This window comes from Polypterus senegalus, chromosome 4 (genome assembly GCF_016835505.1).
Source record: "Polypterus senegalus isolate Bchr_013 chromosome 4, ASM1683550v1, whole genome shotgun sequence".
NCBI classification, from domain to species: Eukaryota; Metazoa; Chordata; class Cladistia; order Polypteriformes; family Polypteridae; genus Polypterus; species Polypterus senegalus.
In genome coordinates, this window is record NC_053157.1 from 215,802,509 (window position 1) to 215,823,821 (window position 21,313).

Genomic DNA, 21,313 nt, shown 5'->3' on the forward strand with positions numbered 1-21,313 from the left:
TTAATCCCAAGGGGAAATTCACATACTCCAGCAGCAGCATACTGATAAAAAACAATATTAAATTAAAGAGTGATAAAAATGCAGGTATAACAGACAATAACTTTGTACAATATAATGTTAACATTTACCCCACTGGGTGGAATTAAAGAGTCGCATAGTGTGGGGGAGGAACAATCTCCTCAGTCTGTCAGTGGAGCAGGAAGCTACTCTTCTGTCTAGATATGATTCTGTTCAGTGGATGCAGTGAATTCTCCATGATTGACAGGAGCCTGCTCAGCGCCCGTCGCTCTGCCACAGATGTCAAACTGTCCCACTCCATGCCTACAATAGAGCAGGCCTTCCTCTCCACTTTGTCCAGGCGTGAGGTGTCCCTCTTCTTTATGCTGCCTCCCCAGCACACCACCATGTAGAAGAGGGTGCTCGCCACAACCGTCTAATAGAACATCTGCAGCATATTATTGCAGATGTTGAAAGACGGCAGCTTTCTAAGAAAGTATAGTCGGTTCTGTCCTCTCTTGCACAGAGCATCGGTATTGGCAGTCCAGTCCAATTTATTATCCAGCTGCACTCCCAGATATTTATAGGTCTGCACCCTCTGCACACAGTCACCTCTGAAAATCATGGGGTCCATGAGGGGCGTATGTATGGGGCAATATTCTTTGTTTTCCACCCCAAAAACATTTGCCACATGTGAAATGAAATTTAGTGTCAGTTTTGCAAAAGTATGTTAATTGAAACTTGCCTGTTTTGTTCATCACTATACCACTGACTCACCGTGAGACCCTAAGCATATCATTTAACCTGCTTCAATATGTAATCAATTTTATACTGTACATGTGCAGCATTTTAAGAAAGAAGCCACTGTAGAAGTTACCACCTTAGCTACTTTTACACACATGTTAAACATCTCCTAAGCTGTATTGTCTGCATGCACCTCTGACTCAATCAATTTTACTTTAAGACACCTGACAAACATTTTTACTGAGCTACCCTCAGACAGAAATGAAATCTCTTTGTTCTGTTCAAGTCTCTCACATGTTTACAACTAAAACACTCACTGGTACTGAAAGCCAGTTTACAGTAAACTGAGAAATGGAGAAGGAGTGACTTCAGCAAAAGCTGACCTTGTTTACAAGGTGCAGTCCTCACAGAGGTAAACCAGTCAGAGACAGCAAACTCTGGATCAAGCAGCATCAATCAAGGTTGGGGCTTTATGAAAGGAACGCACACACAGCAGCTTTACACTTCTGCTTGACCAAGGAACCATGGCCACTAAAGTGGATGTTAGGATGAGCAGGCAACAAGACAACCTGACTGGAGCAAGAGAACATGCCTTGGCAGTGACCAGAGACTACATCAACCAGCCCCGAATCAGTAAGTGCTATCTATGAATTATATTCTAAGCATTGTGAAGTAACTGGAGCATAATTCTGGGAAGTACTTCTTTGTTCTGTGTCACTCATCAGTGTTTGTTACTACTAGCTTTCAGAAAAGATTTATTAATTTTTTAGAGTGAGGTGTTTCAGAGTTCATTTTAAAATTAGATACATAAAAAGAAAAGTACATTAAGGCTATTTCTATGTATTTACGTAGTCATCTGAGCAAAAAAATACTTTAATTTTTTTTAATTAATACACTAATGAAAGGAAGAGCTGAACAAGTGTCATCATTTATTTTGAGCTTCCAGTGATGGTTAATTCCAACAAGAAACATCCATCCTTTAACTAAATACACTGTAGTCAGTTTTAGATTTTCAACAGGCTAGACCCTATTCCAACAGCACAATGGCCAGGTCTGGAAGATTTTGTGGGTTACCACAGGCAAAGTCATGTTGCCAAAATTCTGAGTTGGACAGATAAAGGGCACCACTTTCCAAGAGTGCCAAGCTCATCAATTTCATACCTGATCGCTTGGGTGCCAATCTCAAAAGGGAACAACACCCTTTGCCCAAGCACTGCCTAAACTAGTAATCTACCCTAGAGCAGGGCATAAATATCAGATGAACATTTTCTGAACCATACCAAAGTGAAATCCTCATTAAATTTTCCAAATTACCACACCTGCTTCTGAAGAAGCTGTGGTTCTACTCCAAGGACCACCTGTGTTATCAGCTCCATAACCCTGCACAGCAACTTCATTTCAGTCACATGTAATTTTAAGTTTTTGGTCAGTACCAGAGCTCATGACCAAAGGTGAGATTATATATGTCAATCAATACAGTTGATTACAAAGCAATAACTGGTAAACTCCCATGACCTCTCAAACATCTGGTTCATTGCTTCATAGGCAGGGAATTTGCATTGCTCCTGCAGTATGTAAGGTCCTGACTGAGTTTCAGATCCACTACCCCACGAAAGGCTTTCCCAGGAAGGCTGAAGAGTGTGATCTCTCATTAGCCAGATCACACTCTGGAGTGTCCAGCCTTAAGTTACTGTTCCTAACTTCACTGAAATATTGAAGAAACACGTATATGTATCTGAACATTTTCCAACCCATGTAACCCTGTCATATGCAAGAAATTATACTAAATATTTTATTAAGTTTTGCATTAATATTGTTTTGTTGTAGTAGGAAAATAAGACTAACTAGCAACTGTAAGTAGAACTGAATGACTGGTTCCTGTCATTCTTATCTTATTATAGGATTTATTAAGTAGAATAAGAAAACAAAACATCACAGTATAATTAAAAGTGTTGGATTTTTCATCATCCTGATTCACTGGTGAAGTACTATAATTTGTTAATAGAACATACATTGAAGTTTAGAACAATTGCTTAATATTTTTGTTATGAAAATATAATGTGCATTTATGTATTAATAATATTTTTTGAGATATACTGTAATAAAAGAAATTGTTATAATTACCTTAAGCTTTTAATGTATTTTGTTATTTTTAAGTAAAATAATTAATTGAGCAACAAAACAGCTCTAACCATCTGTAAAAAGTGCTATATAAACAAAATGCATGCATTAAATGTTACAGTGTGCGGATTTGTATTTTATAGCACACAAATATCACAGTACAATTATTATTATTATTATTATTATTATTACAAAGATTTTATCTCTAGTGATACACTGGAATCATGTACAGGTATGACCGATCTTGGGACACTCTATCTGTGCACCTACACTGGAAAACTTCTGCTGAAATGTACTCTGCTTCTCTTATGTTATTCTTAATGTAGGCCGTAAGATCACCTTCAAAGTAGCTTTCAACAGTCTGTGGTGTAAATAGTGTTTAATGCCAATTTTTATCACACAGAGCACAGCATGACAGCCTCTTAGATCCTTCTTCCTTAGTTCAAATCTCATGCTAGGTCACTGTATGTGTGGAGTTTGCAGATTCTACCAGTGTCTGTGTGGCTTTTCCACTGGGTACTCTATTGTTTTCTTTCACTTCCCCAAAGATATATCTACAATTTATTAACACATTACTGTCTGTGTGGGTGTCTAGGCTGTCAGTTTGGCCTAGGTCTCATTTGTCCATTTGGTTTTGTTGGTGCAATAGACAGAGGAAGTGTGAAGCAACAGAGGTTGAGGCACACGAGGAGGAGTCAAGGCATAGGAGGCATGCTAAGAGTCGCCTTCAAAAACGGGAAGTATTTGCAAAAATACAAATAAAGTTTTCACAGTGGGAAATGGGGACCCATCTAACACTGGTGGCAGTCCAAAAATGGTCAGGAGATGAGGAAGGCCCCTCAAAATGACAGAGTCTGAAAACAAGACTTTATGGGAATGCACACAAGAGATGGAGTACTGGGCAAGAATGGTTCAGATACACGTGGATACCAAGGAAATGCATACAAGGAACGCTGAAGGTACACATTGAGCAAGAGAGATCAAATATGAAATATTTTCTTTCTTTGACAGTTAACTTGGCTTTATATATACACTCATACACACATACAGTATATATATGCATGCATCATCTCCAGGGTTTACAGAGAATGGTCTGAAAAAGGGAAAATATCCAGTGAGCAGAAGTTTTCTGAGAAAAATGCTCTTTTGATGCCATATATCAGAGGAGAATGGCCAGACTGGTTGAAGGCAACAGTAACTCAAATAACCACTCGTTACATGTGAGGTACACAGTAGAGCATCTCTGAGTGCACAATATGTTGAACCTTGTAGCAGATGGGCTACAGCAGCTGGAGACCACCCTGGGTGACACTCATGTCATTTTTAGAACAGGCAACTGAGGCTACAATTTGTACAGCATCACGGAAATTTGACAATCGAAGATTGGAAAAACATTGCCTGGTTTGATGTGTCTTGATTTCTGCTACACCTTTCAATATTAGGTTCAGAATTTGCCGTTGATATTATGAGAGCATGGATCCATCCTACCTTGCATCAACAGTTCAGACTGGTAGTGGTGGTGGTGTAATGATATGGGGGATATTTACTTGGCACTCTTTGGGTCTCTTAGTACCAACTGAGCATCATTTATATACCACAGACACCCTGAGTATTGTTCCTGACTGTGTCTATCTCTTTATGACCGCAGTGTACCCATTTTCTGATGGCTACTTCTAGCAAGATAACGCACCATATCATAAAGCTCAAATCATCTCACACTGCTATCTTGAACATGACGATGAGTTCATTGTACTCAAATGGACTCCACAGTCATCAGATCTCAATCCAATAGAGCTCCTTTGGGATGTGGTGGAACGGGAGATTTGCATCATGGGTGTACAGCCAAAAAATCTGCAGCATCTGCTTGATGCTATGATGTCAATATGGACCAAAATCCCTGAGGAATGTTTCCAACACCTTACTGAGTCTATGCCACACAGAATTACAGCAGTTCTGAAGGCATAAAGAGGCCGAATCCAGTACTAGCAAGGTGTACCTAAAAAAGTGGCCAGAGAACATTTATTATATATAGTGGCAGACGTCTGGGGCCCTTGGGATGCCTGTATAATGGAAGGGCCGAGGGAGAGAGTGTGCTCATGGCATTATCTCTCCTGAGACACTAGAGGGCAGTCCCCCTGGGTTTCTGCAGGATGTGCTGGGGGTTAGAGTAGGTGCCGCTAGGAGGTGCTGCAGAGCCTTACTATGTTGGGTTTCTGCCACACCTGGGAGTACTTCTGGAGTGGGCTAACAAGCCACTTGGAATACTCCCAGGAGCAGTATAAAAGAAGGCAGCAGCCAATACTCCAGAAGCCAGAGTTTGAAGGTAGATGACAAAGCTTGCTGGAGGAGGATTGGAGGTGAAAGGAGAGAAAGAGAGAGAAGAGAAAGAAACATGAAGGGAAGCAAAAGTACTGTGTTCATTGTGTTTGGTGCTTTGAAACTATACTGTGCTGAACTTGTCTCCTTTGTCTATCTGTACACACACACACATGCACACACATTATATATATATATATATATATATATATATATATATATATATATATATATATATAAACTGTATAATGGGAAATGTGATTGACTGGCATCCTGTCCAGGGACGGTTCCTGTATTGTTGGATTTTTTTTTTTGGATCTAAACTTGAAGTAAACGGATTTGAGAGTATGTTATAATATAGAACAGCATGAAATAAGTTACCTCTAGCAGGAGAGTGGAAAGGAATTTATAAGTTTTAGTAAGGATATCGTGTTGTCTCCTGCCTTAAGCTAATTCCTGTATAAATGTGACTTGCCTACAAATAACTTGTAGTAAGAAACAGTCAGCATAAGAGATAGATGAACCACCACAAGTATGCCATGAAAACCAACATACACCAATGGGTTTCAGAAACTGCTGCTGCCTGAAAAATGTTTATCTCCAGATATTGATCAGGTCATCTAAGAAACAAACCACCATATCCGTATATAGCACTTTTTTGTAGATAACCCATATCTTAATATACGATACAAGCATACAGAAATATACAAATTATGGCAAGAAACATTTGCCTGTTAATTTGAATTCAATAATATTTTAATCTTTGTATAGATTCCTTATTTCCGCTTATTTAAATAGCATGCTTATTAATGTTTTAGGATGGGTTTAGCGTTTGTAAATACTTGAAAAAACTTTGATCCTCTTTTTAGAGGCAAGTGCTATGTAGGAATCAACTGAATTCAATGCATATATTATTTCTCAATTAGAAAACAGATGTATTCAGTGACTTGATCAGGGTTACACAGTGTATCAGAAGTGAGTATTTATTTATCTTGCTTTGTGGGCTTACAGTTTTTCATGAAATAAAGTGCTTCTCATTCTTCAGCTAGTGATTTATAAATGTTATTTAGACCTTCTATACAATAATGTGTGATAGAAAAATTTATAATAATAATCATCCTCAGTAACATGTAATAGGCAAAGTACAATAAAATGATTAATAAGTAGTTATAATTAAAAATTGTAACTGTTATTTATACTGTAATCACTAGAACAAGTGAAAAGTGGGCATTAGTGATCTGAGGGTTTGCCTGTGCTGAAACAATACAGTAAAATCCATGGCATATAAATGCCGTAAATGTCTATTATGGCGCCTTCTTCATTTCACCTTCATGTCTGACATTATTACGCTGCTATAGTTAATGTTTCACTTTGGCAGGATAAGTGATAAGCTTGGCTGCCCTTCACTTAATGTTTTTCTTGCGTAATTGTGTTCAGTTTGCCAACAGTTTTCCAAGGAAGTTCCTGTCTTGCTAGGTTCAGTTTTTTTAAGAGTCACCCTGTTCAGACCAAAGTCCTCAAACAAGCAAGTCAGGTTTTTGTTTAGTAAACAAGTTGGATTTCAGCTGAGGAACTGGGCCAAAGAGGATTATGCAGGGTTCATGATTACTGAGACAAAAGAATGTATTAAAGCACCTCTATGAGAGATATTCTTACAGCTCTCCCTTAATGAAATTACAATTCTGGGTCAAAAACAGAGTTTTTTAAAAGACGTCCCTCCTATGAAGATTTTGTAAATTTTGCTTAAATCACATTACTACATATGGTTGCTTACAGCAAACTTACTAGAATCAATGAATCTATCAATTTTCAAACTTACTTAATCAAATCCTATAATCACTAGAGACTGGTGCCTATATGGCAACATCAGAAGTGAGTGGGACACCAGTCCGTCAGAATGCACAAACCACACTAGACCAATTTAAAGTTCTCAATTAACTTAGCATGTAGGAAGAAACTCATGAGAATAATGCAAACTTGAACATGGACAATGAGAAGACCGTGAAATCCCAGTCAGCAGATCTAACCACTGCACAACTATCCTGCCCCTTCATAACGATTACAGTTTTTCATGTAGTGATGTCAGGCGGATTTAAAACCGACCCAGGGAGTCACTGTGAGGAACACTGAGTCATCAGCCTTGGGGTTTATATCTTAATGGTTGAGTTTGGTCCTCACTTTGTGTCCAAAGTTTTACATGTAGGTTCTGGTTTACTATAACACTACTATGAAAAAATAATTAAAAATGGATGGACATCCATCCATCCATTTCCCAACCCGCTGAATCCGAACACAGGGTCACGGGGGTCTGCTGGAGCCAATCCCAGCCAACACAGGGCACAAGGCAGGAACCAATCCCGGGCAGGGTGCCAACCCACCACAGATGGATGGACATACATATTTATTTTATCTATGTTTTTAACTATGGTTTTACTTTTGAAAGATTTGAGTATGTATGATTTAGGAATATAAAACCTTTTAGTTTAGAGACTGATGCAAAGTGTTCCTGTTGTAGTTTTCGTTATTTGGCTTAGTTTAATCTTGAACAGCTTGATACTCTGCAAATATTTCAACCTGGCAGTTCCTTCTGCATGCCTATGGTAGGTGTTTTAGCTATTTTAGCAGAAGCTAGCAATGGGTATCTTCAGCACAAAGAGGAAATGAAGTGCTGATTAGGCTTAGAAATACTGATGCTTCTATGAGATTAATATTTATTTATTTATTAGCACCTGGCCATTGCCCCCCTAATGAAATACAGATTCCTAGGGCCTTGACATATGTTGCCCTTTGCCCCTACAAGCTCTCTATCTCACGTTATACATTCACATGACAGTGCAGGTGTGTATGGAAATCCAAGAATAGCCGACCTAATTAGTGATGGAGGGAGAGCTCCCCTGCAGGGCTATTGAGTCTGCTACGAAGCAGTAGAATTTCTGACCACCACTAAAAACTTTCTAAACTGGCTTGCACTGAGGGCAGAGACAAAAAACCCACTCTGAGAAAAAAAATGTTACCACAGCAACATTCTGTAAGCCTTTATGTGCCCAACATTCTTCTAGTACTTCTTACACAGTTTTATTAGCATCTAATCATACACAGTAATATGACTGTCTCTAAAGCTGTTAATAGAGATAAAGTAAAAACTGAAGCCAGTATCTGATACTAAACTAATAATAGAACCCAAGCATAACACTAACAAGACTAATATAACAATGAAACAAATAAAAGAGCCAGAATAGCACATTAACTAGAGAGACAAGGAACAACAGCTTAATCTAGGCTATCTAGTAATGACCAGATTCAAAAACTAACTGCACAGAATGTGCCAACTTAGAACCAGTGCACCTACTATACCCCTAAAATGCAAAATGTATCAAATGAGCCAATGTACTGTATTTCAGGTATTCTTGCATAATGCTAAAAAGACACAGGTATCACCTAATGAACTTTATGAGATCAAATTAAAAACTGAACCATCACAATCACTAATCATGATTTAAAAAGATGAGACTAGACCAGCTCATGATCCTGTCTACCAGATCTTCCATAAAGACACAGTGTACTTGATATACTATTTGAATCATGAGCCTCTGTATCTCAGTTTTTCATGCACATTACTCATAAAACACCTGAACTTAGAAGTGGAAAAGCAAACCAATGCAAAACCAGTATAGGATTAAGCGATATATCATGAACAAGATACATTCACCATCTAAATCAATATCCAATAATCAAAGCAGACATCTAGAAATGCCAGACGCCAGATTATGACTACAGAATAGACAACAAAACCAGTAAACCAGACCATACTACTAATAGGTTGCTGAAAAAACACTTTGATAACAGACTAACATAAAACCCATATAGAACTTAATTTAGTGTGAAGGCAGCATTTACAATTCAGAACTAGAACATGAGATCACAGACACCCAAGGTCACACAAATTTTGCTAAAGATTCAAAAGGTCCAAAGGTTCAAAATGTTTTTTGCTATGTATATATAGCAAAGTGAAATAAAATTCTAACTTGTGTGCCAATCCACTGACTACTACAGTTAACCTTACACAATAGAGTATGATTAAATATAGATATAGTATAATGGCCTGCAATAATATGTAGGTACACAGAAAGTGACATGCAAGTTAAGTACAAGTAATGCAAGAAGAAAAACAGTAAATTAAGAAATAAATTTTGCACATTAAACTGACATTGTAAGCATTAATGGAAGTTTAGAAATATTAATATTCCAAATACTAAGGCATACCGGACAATCTGCCTTAGTGTAAAGCTGTTTCTAAATCTTATTGTATGTGTGCTGATGGGTCTGAGCTGCCAATCACATGGAAAAAAGAAAAAATTCTAATTCAGGATGGCTGTAGTCCTTCATAATGCAGCTTGCCTTTCTGAAGTTATGCGTTGTGTCCTTGGAACCTGTGTGCCAATGATATTTTGTGCTGTCTTCACTATAGTCTGTCATGCTTTTCAATCCTGTGCTGAGCAGTTACCATACCAGCCTAGAAATCTCTACATAAATGCTTCATCTCCAAGAGAAAAAATTAATAGTTATCAATCTTACATCAGACTAACCAACCATGTTTCCTGTTATGTACAACCAAGAAGACACACCAACTACGGATACATAGCAAGGCCAACCTTGATTTTTTTATTGGATTGAGGTCATTAAGGTCCTGGGAGTTAATTAAAAAAACACAAGGAAGCACTCCGGATTTTCAATTTGACGTGACCCTGTAGTTAGATTATAGCAAGTTGGATAATGGATGGATATCACTTACTTTATTGTAGCAACCTCCACATTATGTATAACTACTGGTGCAATGGTGTATTTTGTCTAGACTTTTAAAGGCACAATAAAAAAAAATAAAAACAATAATAATTAACTTTTTCCCCATCACTTTAATAGCCCTGTTAGAAGAGTTCAGGCCTCTGAATTGACTCCTTTCTTCATTAAATGATAGCCAAGCAGAAATGACATGTGAAATAAGCTACCAGATGACCGGCTAAACTGGGGCTTGAAACTCCAACCAATTTCACTCCAATCACTGTCTTAATGAGAAGCCAATTCTTGCTGGTAATTAAACCCATTATTTAATTTAATGACTTGTTGCTGTTCTCATTCTGCCACAGCACACATTTCGAAAACTGTTGTTTTTCTGTTCTTTCCAAGAGCACCATCACCTCTCTTTAATTTCAGATATTGTGTAATGGGCACAATGTGGTGGCTTGTTTTGTGTCTCATTATTGTTTGGCTGCTAATTAAAGAAAAAGAAACAACTATGGGGCCTAAGTCAAGTTAATTAAAAGAAGTAATCAGCAGCAAAAACTGGTCACTAATTAAGAAGATGGTAAGATTGAAAACCTGCAGCCACTGCAGCATTCTAGGCCTGGATAACTTATTTGACCCCAGTAGGAGATTTGGCTTTTTACAGAAGCTGTTTAAATAAATAAATACATAAATAGATAAATAAATATACAATATATACACACACACTATGGTCTCTACACACACCAGAATGACTAAAAAGAAAGAAAATTTAAAAAAGAAACAAAAGAAAACTTCTGATATTAGTCCCAGTCCCATTGAGGCATTATATTTAGTGTATTGCTCTAGGTATAAAAGTGCCCCAGTAGTGTTTCTTGACATATTTTTGCTGAATAATTTGTTCGCTGAAAGTACTCAGTGTGAGTGTGTCAGAGAGAAGATGTGTAGCATTGTTAATAATGGTATTCAATTTTATTTTAATTCTTTCATTTTCTGCTACCTACTGTACAAGGGGTCTAGAGTGTGCCCCATTTCTGAGCCTGCCCTTTTAATTAGCTTATTAATTTGGTGGGCCTCTCTTGAAGTGATATTAGCAGCCAAGCACACCAAAGCCTAGAGAATTGCACATACCATAACTGAGTTCTCCACCTGACTCCTATATGCTGTCTCATCCCCCTTATCAATACACCCCATATGTGCAGAACTGTCTAAGAGTTTAGCTATAAGAACCTATTAAAGCCATCATTAATCAGATACATATTCACAGAAAGGAGGGTCTTCAAATGCTGCTTAAACACTTTGAGGGAGTTAACAGTTCAGATGGTGATGGGAAACTCATTACTCCAGCTAGGAACTACACATGCCTGGACTGAGATTTTATTCTGTGCAGAGGTGACATCTTCAGACACCATTCACTAGCAGATCTGAGAGGGCAAGAAGGAGTGTAGAACTTATCAAGTGTCTCCATATACATAAGTGTTGAACCATTGAGTACGCCGTAGGCAAGCACCAAGCTTTAGGCAATTGCTCACCCTTAAAAATGACAGTCTATGGAAGTTGTACAATAGATACCATCTCAGAATATTTCATACATGCTCAGTCAGAAACACAACTATATACTTAACTGGACAGGGTTATGAAATTTTGAAGACTTCATACAGCATTCCATAGGAATAGTAGCCACGTGGCATTGGGAATATCTTTTTGAAAAATATACTGGACATTTTTACCATGAAAAGTTGTATAGAACACACATACAAACATAAATACACAAGCATACAATACATAATATATGCAGACAACAGAGAGGAGTTGTGTGAGCATACATGTGCAAAAAAAAAAAAGAAAAATTGGGTACAAGCTAGGAGCAGGGTAATTAATGCCTATGACTTTTTTGACGATATATAAATGTGACTTTTAATAAGTAAATAAAATTATTTTAGAAAGCTCAAACCATCATACACAAATACATTTCTTAAATAACAATAAACAAATAAACCTACCCTTAGTAATGGGACTCCAGCTAACCCTAATAAAAATAACTGGGAGCGTAAACATCACAAGTAATATTTCTGCATCTTCTGAACACAAAACACTTTACTTTGAAGATTCATTGTGAGTCATTTATACACACAAACTCTTCTTTAAACAGTCAACCTGTACTTTGGCATATATACTGTAAAGAATAGCGCCTCCATATTAGAGGACACTGGCTGTGATATTTAAAGTTGCTCACTGCAAAATACATGACAAAAACACAATATCAAAAAATTGCCCACCCCTGCCTGATTTTGTACTATTTTACCTGAGGTCTACCTAGTCAGACCCCAGCAGGCTTCTCTGCTTTATTGGGGAGAAGTCAAATGATTGCCCTTTGTGACAAGGCCAGATAAAGAAGCCAGCTGACTGGCCTGACTTTGACAGAATCTGACAGGAGCAGGACCAAAGAATCTAGACAAGGAGGCTTTGCTCTCTCCTCCTGTTTTGCTTTGTGGCAAGACTGAAAACCTTTCCTTGACACCTTTCCACTTGGCCCACCCACCTGGCACATTTCCCCAACTGTGACGATTTTGCCTTTTCTTCCCCTTTTTTCAAAGTAGCTAACACCATTAATTATCTTAATTGGAATTGCTAACCCTTCACACAATCAGTTCTTACCTAAATACTTCAACAACCCCCCCCTCGCCCCCAAATCCTGAATGTAATTACAGCACTGCTATAGTCAGTCAGTCAGCCAGGGCACTGGCATTGTTAAAAGGCACTTCCTCCAGGGAAAAGCCATCATAGCCATACAAAAGAAAGATTAAAACTTGATCATTTTGGCAAGTCATTCCTCTGTCATTAGCTCAAAGATGGACAAGAAAATCAGGGCGACTGCACTAAAGGGAAAGCTTCACCAAGGCACTGGAATTAATTAACTGCAAATGAGGAGGTACAGTGTATATAAAATAAAGAAAGAAAATAAAAAAAATAAAAAAATCCAGCTTTTATGCCTGCTGTAGCTGCTTAGACATGCAGCATCTGTGAGCATGTTCTGTGTTAATCTGCTTAACTCGTTGATCACATATTGAATAATAATGTCTCAGGTTATTTTTGTGTAATGTGCAAAATTAATAAAAATGACATTTCTATTTAGTTGTGCTTATTACATCATGCATTTTTATCCAATGCTTTTGTTCAGTATAGAATTTTAGAACAACACCTTGAAAAATAGTACTCTAGTGGCAAAATATGCTCACCTATCTATCTAATTTGTAATATCTATCTATCTATCTATCTATCTATCTATCTATCTATCTATCTATCTATCTATCTATCTATCTATCTATGAGGTGAAACTAAGCTGTCTTGTTTCATTTTTTGTTTCTGCTTTTCCTTAGTTTCTAGGGAAATTTCCAAGCTTTGTTTGTCCTTTCTTAGACCTCCAGTTCAGGGTACAGACTGTGCTCCATCCTTATCTTCATTATCAACAGCGAGTGTCAAGCAATGGGATGGACCAATAGAGAGCACTTTGTATATATTTGCCTTTTTTCCTCTTCACCTGTTTTGCATAAGTTATAGAATGTTCAAATGAAAATTAAAACGTAAAGTTACAATATTTTTTCAATGAAACGTTGCTTTTATTAATTACAAGTTAACCAAAAAGCATATATTTAATTTGAAATTTCAGGGCTGTGTTATTTTCAGTTATCCAATATCATCAGAACATAAAAACTTTTAATGATCTTTTGAAGTTGTTCACCTTATACAAAACATTAGTTTGCAGGATAAGCTTTGTATTCTACTTCAAGCCGAGCCACATTTAGCTGTAAAACAAGACATTCTCTGTAATATATAGGAAATGGCTGCCATATACAAGGAGGTGGTGTTGTGGGTGTAAACAGCTTTCTGTAAGAGCAAAAAGACTGAGCATGTGATGGGCTCTGCCTGTGGGTTTTATCTATTTTCATGTTTTACACTGATAAGTAGGTAAATATATAGAGGATTGTCACAGTCTAACTTTCAGGAGTCAAAAACCCTAACCCTAAAAATAGCATACTAATATATATATTCAAAATGTCAGCACAATAATTACTGTTGGGCTTCAATTTAATAATCCTACAAATTTTAGACAGATAGGTACTAATTCAGGATAGACATATACAGTGTAGATAGAACTAGCTGTCTTACCTGCTTCACCCTGAAATTTTCATAATAAAATAAGTGTCAGTCATAGTGCCGTTAGTTAAGTAACTAAATTGTCTTCTGTACACATATATGTATTTTTTAAACTAAGGGTTTACATTATTTTTTTATTTATTTTTTAACTTACTTGGGTTTTTTCGCATACCCCTGGGAGTGAGAGTGCAGGGTCAGCCATTGTACAGCGCCCCTGGAGCAATTGGAGGTTAAGGGCTTTGCTCAAGGGCCCAACAGAGTAGGATCTCTTTTGGCAGTGATGGGGACTCGAACCAGCAACCTTCGAGATACCAGCGCAGATTATTGGGCTCCAATTGTAAATATAAAAGAAATGTAACTAATTGTATCTCAAAATGCTGTAAGTCACTTTGGATAAAAGCATCAGTCAAGTAATAATAGTATTAGGTCACTGGAGCTGCATAATGTTGAACATACTATATATAATTGTGAATAAGTAAAACATTCCTATGCTAGATAAACTCCTGCTTTTTCTTCTTTTCCTAGTGACTTGACTTTTGTTGATGGTCATGGCAAAACATAATACAGTATTTCAGGAAAGTGTATTCTTTTTAATTGAAATCAGTAGGAATGATGTGAAATTTGAGTATATATATTGTTATTTTATGATGTTTACAATTTCCATGTGTTTATGCCATTTACTCAGTTTCTTTTAGTGTTTTTCATCATTTTTATGTAATTCCTATGTAAAGTAAGCATAAGTGTTTCTCACCCTCTTGCATGTTGCCATTGGTGGGCTGCAAGCAACAAGGAAAAAATACCATTTCAGTAAGTAAGATGTACTTTGATGTGCCTCTCACATGGTTCACCAAAGCATCTGTCAGTGCAGTATGATGTCTTTTGTTGACTCCAACCACACTCATTTCACCAAGGGGGTTGGAGTGGGGGTGGGGCAACTCTCACCTCACCGTCTCTTCCACTCATACAAATTTCATTAAGGAGGAACCATGAAAAAATGGAACTTCCCACCTGCACTTTTCCATTGGTTTCTAAGGTGGGTCAGTTTTCAGAGCCTTGACTGGGCACTGGAGGTAAACAGGGAGTAGAATAACACATAAATAATTATTAACCATTGACCTATTCATTTTTCTTGAGTTTCATTGAACTGTATTTTTCCATTCAATCATATCTCCTTTGTCCTGTCCAGGACACCACACCATCTTCAGTCATCTGTCCACCCCTTTAGCTACTTAACTTAATTTGCCTAAAGCATGATCTCAGCACAATGAAGAGCACAGAAGTTAGCATAATATTAATAAACATCGACAAATTAAAAAATAAATAAATAAAAGAAATCTTCAAGGTTATTTAATTTTTTTTTTGTAGTGTTTTTTTACCCGTCAATATTAATATATAGATACAGTATATCCTTTCTTAGTGGATACCTAGTGCCCTAGATGTACCATCCTGAACAGTTTTCAGCTTTTTAATTAAACAGTAAATAATGTTTGTATTAATATGTGAATGAATGAGTGAATGAGTGAGTGAGTGAGTGAGTCAGTCAGTCAGTCAGTCAGTCAGTCAGCTTTGCATTATATACATATTCAGATGGAACAAAATCTTCCCAATTAATTTTCTGGAATCTTCCTTCCAAGAAACTCTTTCACTTTATTTATGAACATTTGGTAGCTGCAGTGTAACTGAAATTAAACTATTGCAACTTGAGGTTGTTAAGGCAAAATTAGATGTATAGAAATTATCTTGTGCTAAAACGCTTGTTGTCACCAAATGTTTTAATGTTCTTACAGTATGTCCTTATGCTTTTTTGCTTTTAAGTGCTTTACTTAAGATACTTGAAAGAAGCAGACAAAACTTGAACTGATGTAAGAAATCAAAATGAAAAAAATTAATCATATATACTGCATGTATTAGATGCATGCATCAGATGTGGATTAGGGATAAAATTAAATTGACTTATTGATGGTTTTCTTTTTTTACTCTGAACTAAATAGAAATAAGGAATACATGCCAGCTCATTAAATAATATACCAATGTTTTGGTATATCAAATAACTACGCTCAGTGTTCGAAGAGATCAAGATGGAAAAGGATACTAGTGTCTACAAATGAGCAGTTACTTACATTAGCAGGTTTGCTTTTAAGAATGATCCCAATGTCGGGTTAAACTCTGAGTTAGATGATAACTCCACACCTTTTCCTACAGTAGATGTGGGTTTTGGACTGATTCACATCAGCAGAGTTTAGGACTGACTTCAGTCAAAGATTAACACTAAAGACAAATTTGCATTCTGACATTCTACTTTGGTGTACTATCAGCCAAGATTTCAGTAGATCTTTACAAAAATCAAAGTCAAAAACTATAAGGTCTGAACATGACTGCAAAACCATATTTGGAATTATTTGACTTTTCTTTAAATGCACCTTGGGGCTGTCACAAAAAGTAATTTCGTTGTGTTACACAATGACAATAAAGTGCTTGAACTTGAACATGACTGCAAAACCTGTAATTCAAAAAGTACTCTAATAGATTTTGCAGTGAACTTCATAGCAACAATGAATACATGAAAGTCAGAGCATTTTCTTTGATTCACCTTAATAAAATCAGAGTGCACTTTAACATAAGGGTTTAAACGTAATAATAAAAAATATATATACTGCATATTTCAAAAAGATAGAACAGCCATTCAGTTCATCAGTCTATTTTGATTTGATAAATATTTTAAGATGTTACAAAATCACAACGATTTTTTCTTTCAAATCCACCATTTACATTCCAAGACCGCTTTTAATGAAGAGATGCTTCCTAGCTTTGTCTTAATTACGATTCTCTTTTATTTTCAAGGTTTACATTAAGTATGTATTTTACTATTCAACTCAAAGCATTGTTAGTCCAATAATGTGATTATTTGTCTCCATTGTGGTTTCTTTCAAATTCCTAAAGCCCTTTTGTTTAAAGAAATTTTTCCTAGCCTCAGTCTTAAATGCAATTTGTTTTAATGTATCTTAGTGTCCTTGAATATGTGATTCACTAATCATCATGCATCAGTTTTATCCTGTTCCTTTGAAAATTTTTAAGACAAGCAGATGGAGTACTGTGCAGGTCCTAAACCAGCAAAACAGCAACTGAAAGGCAAAGGAAAGCTTCAGGCTTGTTGGTAGGAGATTGCGGATGCGATTTGATAATGATAAAAATTCAGTGCCAAAATTAATGGCAAACACTGTACAGTGCCTATTATGAAGCTCAGAGCAAGAAGATCATTTTTCAGCTTTTCTTAATTTCTACACCTGATTTTCTACCATGTTTAATATACAAATAATATGCACGTTTTGGTAACAAGATGGATAATACTTTTGAATATGGTCTTTAAGGAATCAGTGCATCAAATAGTCACGTATTACCATTTAATACAAAAAAGCATTTATTAAGTTTGTGTTATATAGCAGTAATAACTAACAGATGCACTATGGATAGTCCTACTTGTAAAATGTTTTCATTAGTGCTGCAGGCATCTGCTTATAAATTTGGGTATCCTGCAACAACCTTGCCCTTGTACATTCAATTTTACAAAAACAGTTGGCAAAAAGAGTTTTCATCAAACCTTCACTGGATGTCATGTGTGAATGATAATGTCCTACTACCACATTGTAATTTACTGAATGAGTTCCCACATATCCAATATCAACCTTCCATCATACACATTGGTTTAACTCTTCCAGCCTTTAGACGTATACCAACGTGACAATGAAACCTTCACAAAGCCAAGGAGTGTGTTTATGGAGAAAGTAAAAAGGAGTATATAAGCACCATACCAAAACATACCTGTGGATGGAGAATACACAGATTTACATAGTTCACTCTTACAAACAGCACATTCATCATTTCTACTAAGTTTTGCTCTGTTTAAATTCTATGTTTGAGTAAGAAATTAGCTGCATTTTTAGAGCAATTTGAAAAATTAAGAGACTTAGAAATAGCTGATCACTTATTTAAGTCACTTGCCAATGGTATAAGGACAAGATGTCCACAAAAATATAGCAATGCACCAGCAACTGTAAATTCAGTTGCCAATCACTTAACTCAAGATACTAGTATGATTTTGAAAGGTTTCTATTTTATTTTACAGTTAATCTTTCATATTTTGGGTATTTTCCTAAGTCTCACTAACATCATAAATTTATTGCTACCACTCCGCTCGTTTGTTTATATAGTCTCTACATTTTTGGAACTCCTGTTGTTGGCAAGTCTCCGTTTGGTAAGAAATGACATCTGGAAGTGACATCATCAGGGTAACAGTATAAAGGTCAGCATTGTGGACTTCCAGGTGACTCAATATTGTACATAACTTCAAAATTAAGAATGTGTGATTTTTTTTTTTGTTTTCCTTTATAGGGCTTTTTAATTAACTTTGAATTTAGGTTTGCATTTTATGCATTTTAGTGCATGATGTAATAGTTTTTAACATTTTAAAGGAATTTAGCCACATTTCATGTACTGAGAGCACTTTTAGTCATCTGAGTTTCATTCCAAATCATTTGTCTTCAGATAGATTTTTGATTTCCTTTCATATCCATCTCCTGCTCATTTTTATAATAGTAAATTCATCAAAGGAAAATATATTTGAACTGCACTGTCTAGTGAGGAAAGAGTTAGTCTAATTTAAAGAGGAAAGGCCAAGTGAAAGACATGTTCAGATAAACAAACCTGTTCAGGTAAAAACTGGGAAACAAGAAAATGATTGTCAGAGTCACAAACGCTAAACCAAAGTTCTTAATTCAAGTACAGATTCAATACCAAAAAATAAAAAGAAAGTCACACAAAATCACTATATAATATCCAAATCTCAGATCAGCTGGAACTGTGTAAAGTGACCTTTATATGGTTGTGCTGACTTCACTGTGGCACAGTCTTGGTGCATCACACGATGCATTGCCACCTCCAAACACGCAACCACTGTTAGAAATTGAATCTCTGGGTTAGAAAACCACAGAAAAGATGCATAGGTTTTCTAGCCTAAAAGAAAAAAAAATTAATGAATAAAAACATCAATCTTCTTCTTCTTCTTTTGGCTGCTCCCATTAGGGGTCACAACAGCAGATCATCTTCTTCCATATTTTCCATAAATAAAAACATCAATCACAACATATATATGTATAAAGAGAGAGAGAGAGCTCAGTGACATTCAGCGACAACTAAAATCCAGTGCTGTATTACTGGAACTGTATATGGCTTTATAATAATTTTAAAAGATATTTGATTAATTAATACATTCTTTTCTAAACTAATTAAAGCCAATATATAGTTCTTGGGGAGTTGAAAATGTTCCCACAGCATCAACCAAACCATCATGTGGCATCAGTCTATTGCAGCATATACTCAGATATGGGTAATTTAGTAAGTCATCAATGAACCTAAAACCCATGACTATGACACAGAGAAAGAACACTTCTGTACCGATAAAAACACTAGACATGTGGAAAATCTCAGTACACAGTGATCAGTACAGAATCTGAACTCACTTCCCTGGTATTATGAAACAGTAAAACTAACTATTATATCACTGTACAACATGTGATGGATTAATTTACAATATGTTAAAAAGCTGTTTTAACCTATTTTTCTACATCAGCATTATTCAAGTGCTTCATGCAGATAGCTTTTAATATGATAAAGAAAAATTAATGGGAAAAATTCTCACTTTCCATTTTTGTTAAACAGAAAAAAATTCAAGGTGACAAATACAATAACTAGCCCGCTGACTGCTATTAAATTAACTAATTAGAAAATACAGGTGAGAGGTTGTAGACCCCAGTGATCTTGTGAGCTTTATAGACAAATGGTGTCCAGGAGATTTTTTCTTTTGCCTTTCTGGAGTGATTTGGGGACAGGAAGGAAAGCATGCAGTAAAATAGTGAAAAGTGAATTGTGGAACTATAGATCAGAACTAATTAATAAAAAAAGCTCTATTCATTAAAAGTAAAAGAAGGAAAGACGCTACCCACATGTAAGTGGGCTGTAACATAATTCTCTGGCAGCATTCGAGCTGAAATAACCTATGTTAATGCCACCCAAGCCCTCCTACACAATTTTATATTACATGTAGCATTAGAAATAATTAACTTTTTCATCAACTACTTTTATTATGATTAATAATGTTCATGTCTGTTAGGCTAACACTTTAGCTTAGGTACTGTAAAGTACATCTATTACTCATTTACTGTTATGTAAAATACCATAACAAACACTTTTTTGGGTTTTCAAAACATGTGCAAAGCATAAGTAAAGTGTTTATTCATCTATGCCATTTAATTTTCTAACAAAACTTCACTTTGGAGTGGTCTGAGATGGCTTAACTGAGACTCATTTCTCAATATATTACATATTTAATAGAAGACCTGTGAATCCTTCATATTAACAAGTAATTTTAAAATCATGTCAATATGCCACACTGCACAGAGATACATAATCCATCTACTGATGTTTTATAAGTGTTATGAAGACCAAAAGAAGCTTTGTAAAGGTCTTGGTATATAAGAGTAAATGAGTGATAGACTGCATTTCTCGCAGTACCTAAACTAAACTGTTACCAAAGTTCCATTGATGATGTAGTATGACATTGACTTGTTTAATTAATATTAACAGAACCTATGTTCACAAATTCATCTATCCATTTTCAGATTCCCTTAATCCAGTCTGTCCCTGGGCTTTGAATGAATAAGCCTAGTCAAGATTCAAAAATGCTGTTGCGTAATGAACGCTAAGACTATCGATTCCAGCAATTTCCCCATTTAAAGCCCACATGTCATCACAGGGTCCTCACATACAGCTGACATCCCTGTGAGTGAACCAATAAGACGAGACTCAATTGTTTCAGCAAACATTTGGTGAATGTTTGAAACATTCCTGGTAGTTATTGGACCCATTTAATAATTACAGAGCTCCCCACCTTCCAAATCATGGACAAAAAATATTAAGCCTACTTATCATCAAATGTGTTTCCACCAATGAAAGAAGCTGCTTTGTAGGAAAGGATTGCAAGTTGAGTGTTGCAGGATGCTTATTTTGAGAGACTCAAATTTAATGTTGCTTTCCAGAATAGTTCAAATACAGTAGCATTCATGTAAACACAATTTCAATATTTTGCATTTGGCTATTATGTCATTCAGTTTACAATCCACATTGTTATTCATTTCTTGTTCCT

General features: G+C 36.1%; 1 protein-coding gene across 1 annotated transcript in view; it reads left to right on the plus strand.

Moving 5' to 3' along the window:
• The first annotated feature begins 1,176 nt into the window (after window positions 1-1,176).
• The window catches only part of LOC120527958 (V-type proton ATPase subunit B, brain isoform-like), an 87,431-nt gene continuing 67,294 nt past the window's right edge, over window positions 1,177-21,313 (plus strand). Inside the window, exon 1 of the mRNA XM_039751952.1 lies at window positions 1,177-1,374. Coding sequence (XP_039607886.1) covers window positions 1,266-1,374 — 109 coding nt within the window. The 5' untranslated portion in view covers window positions 1,177-1,265. The remainder of the gene's footprint in view (window positions 1,375-21,313) is intronic.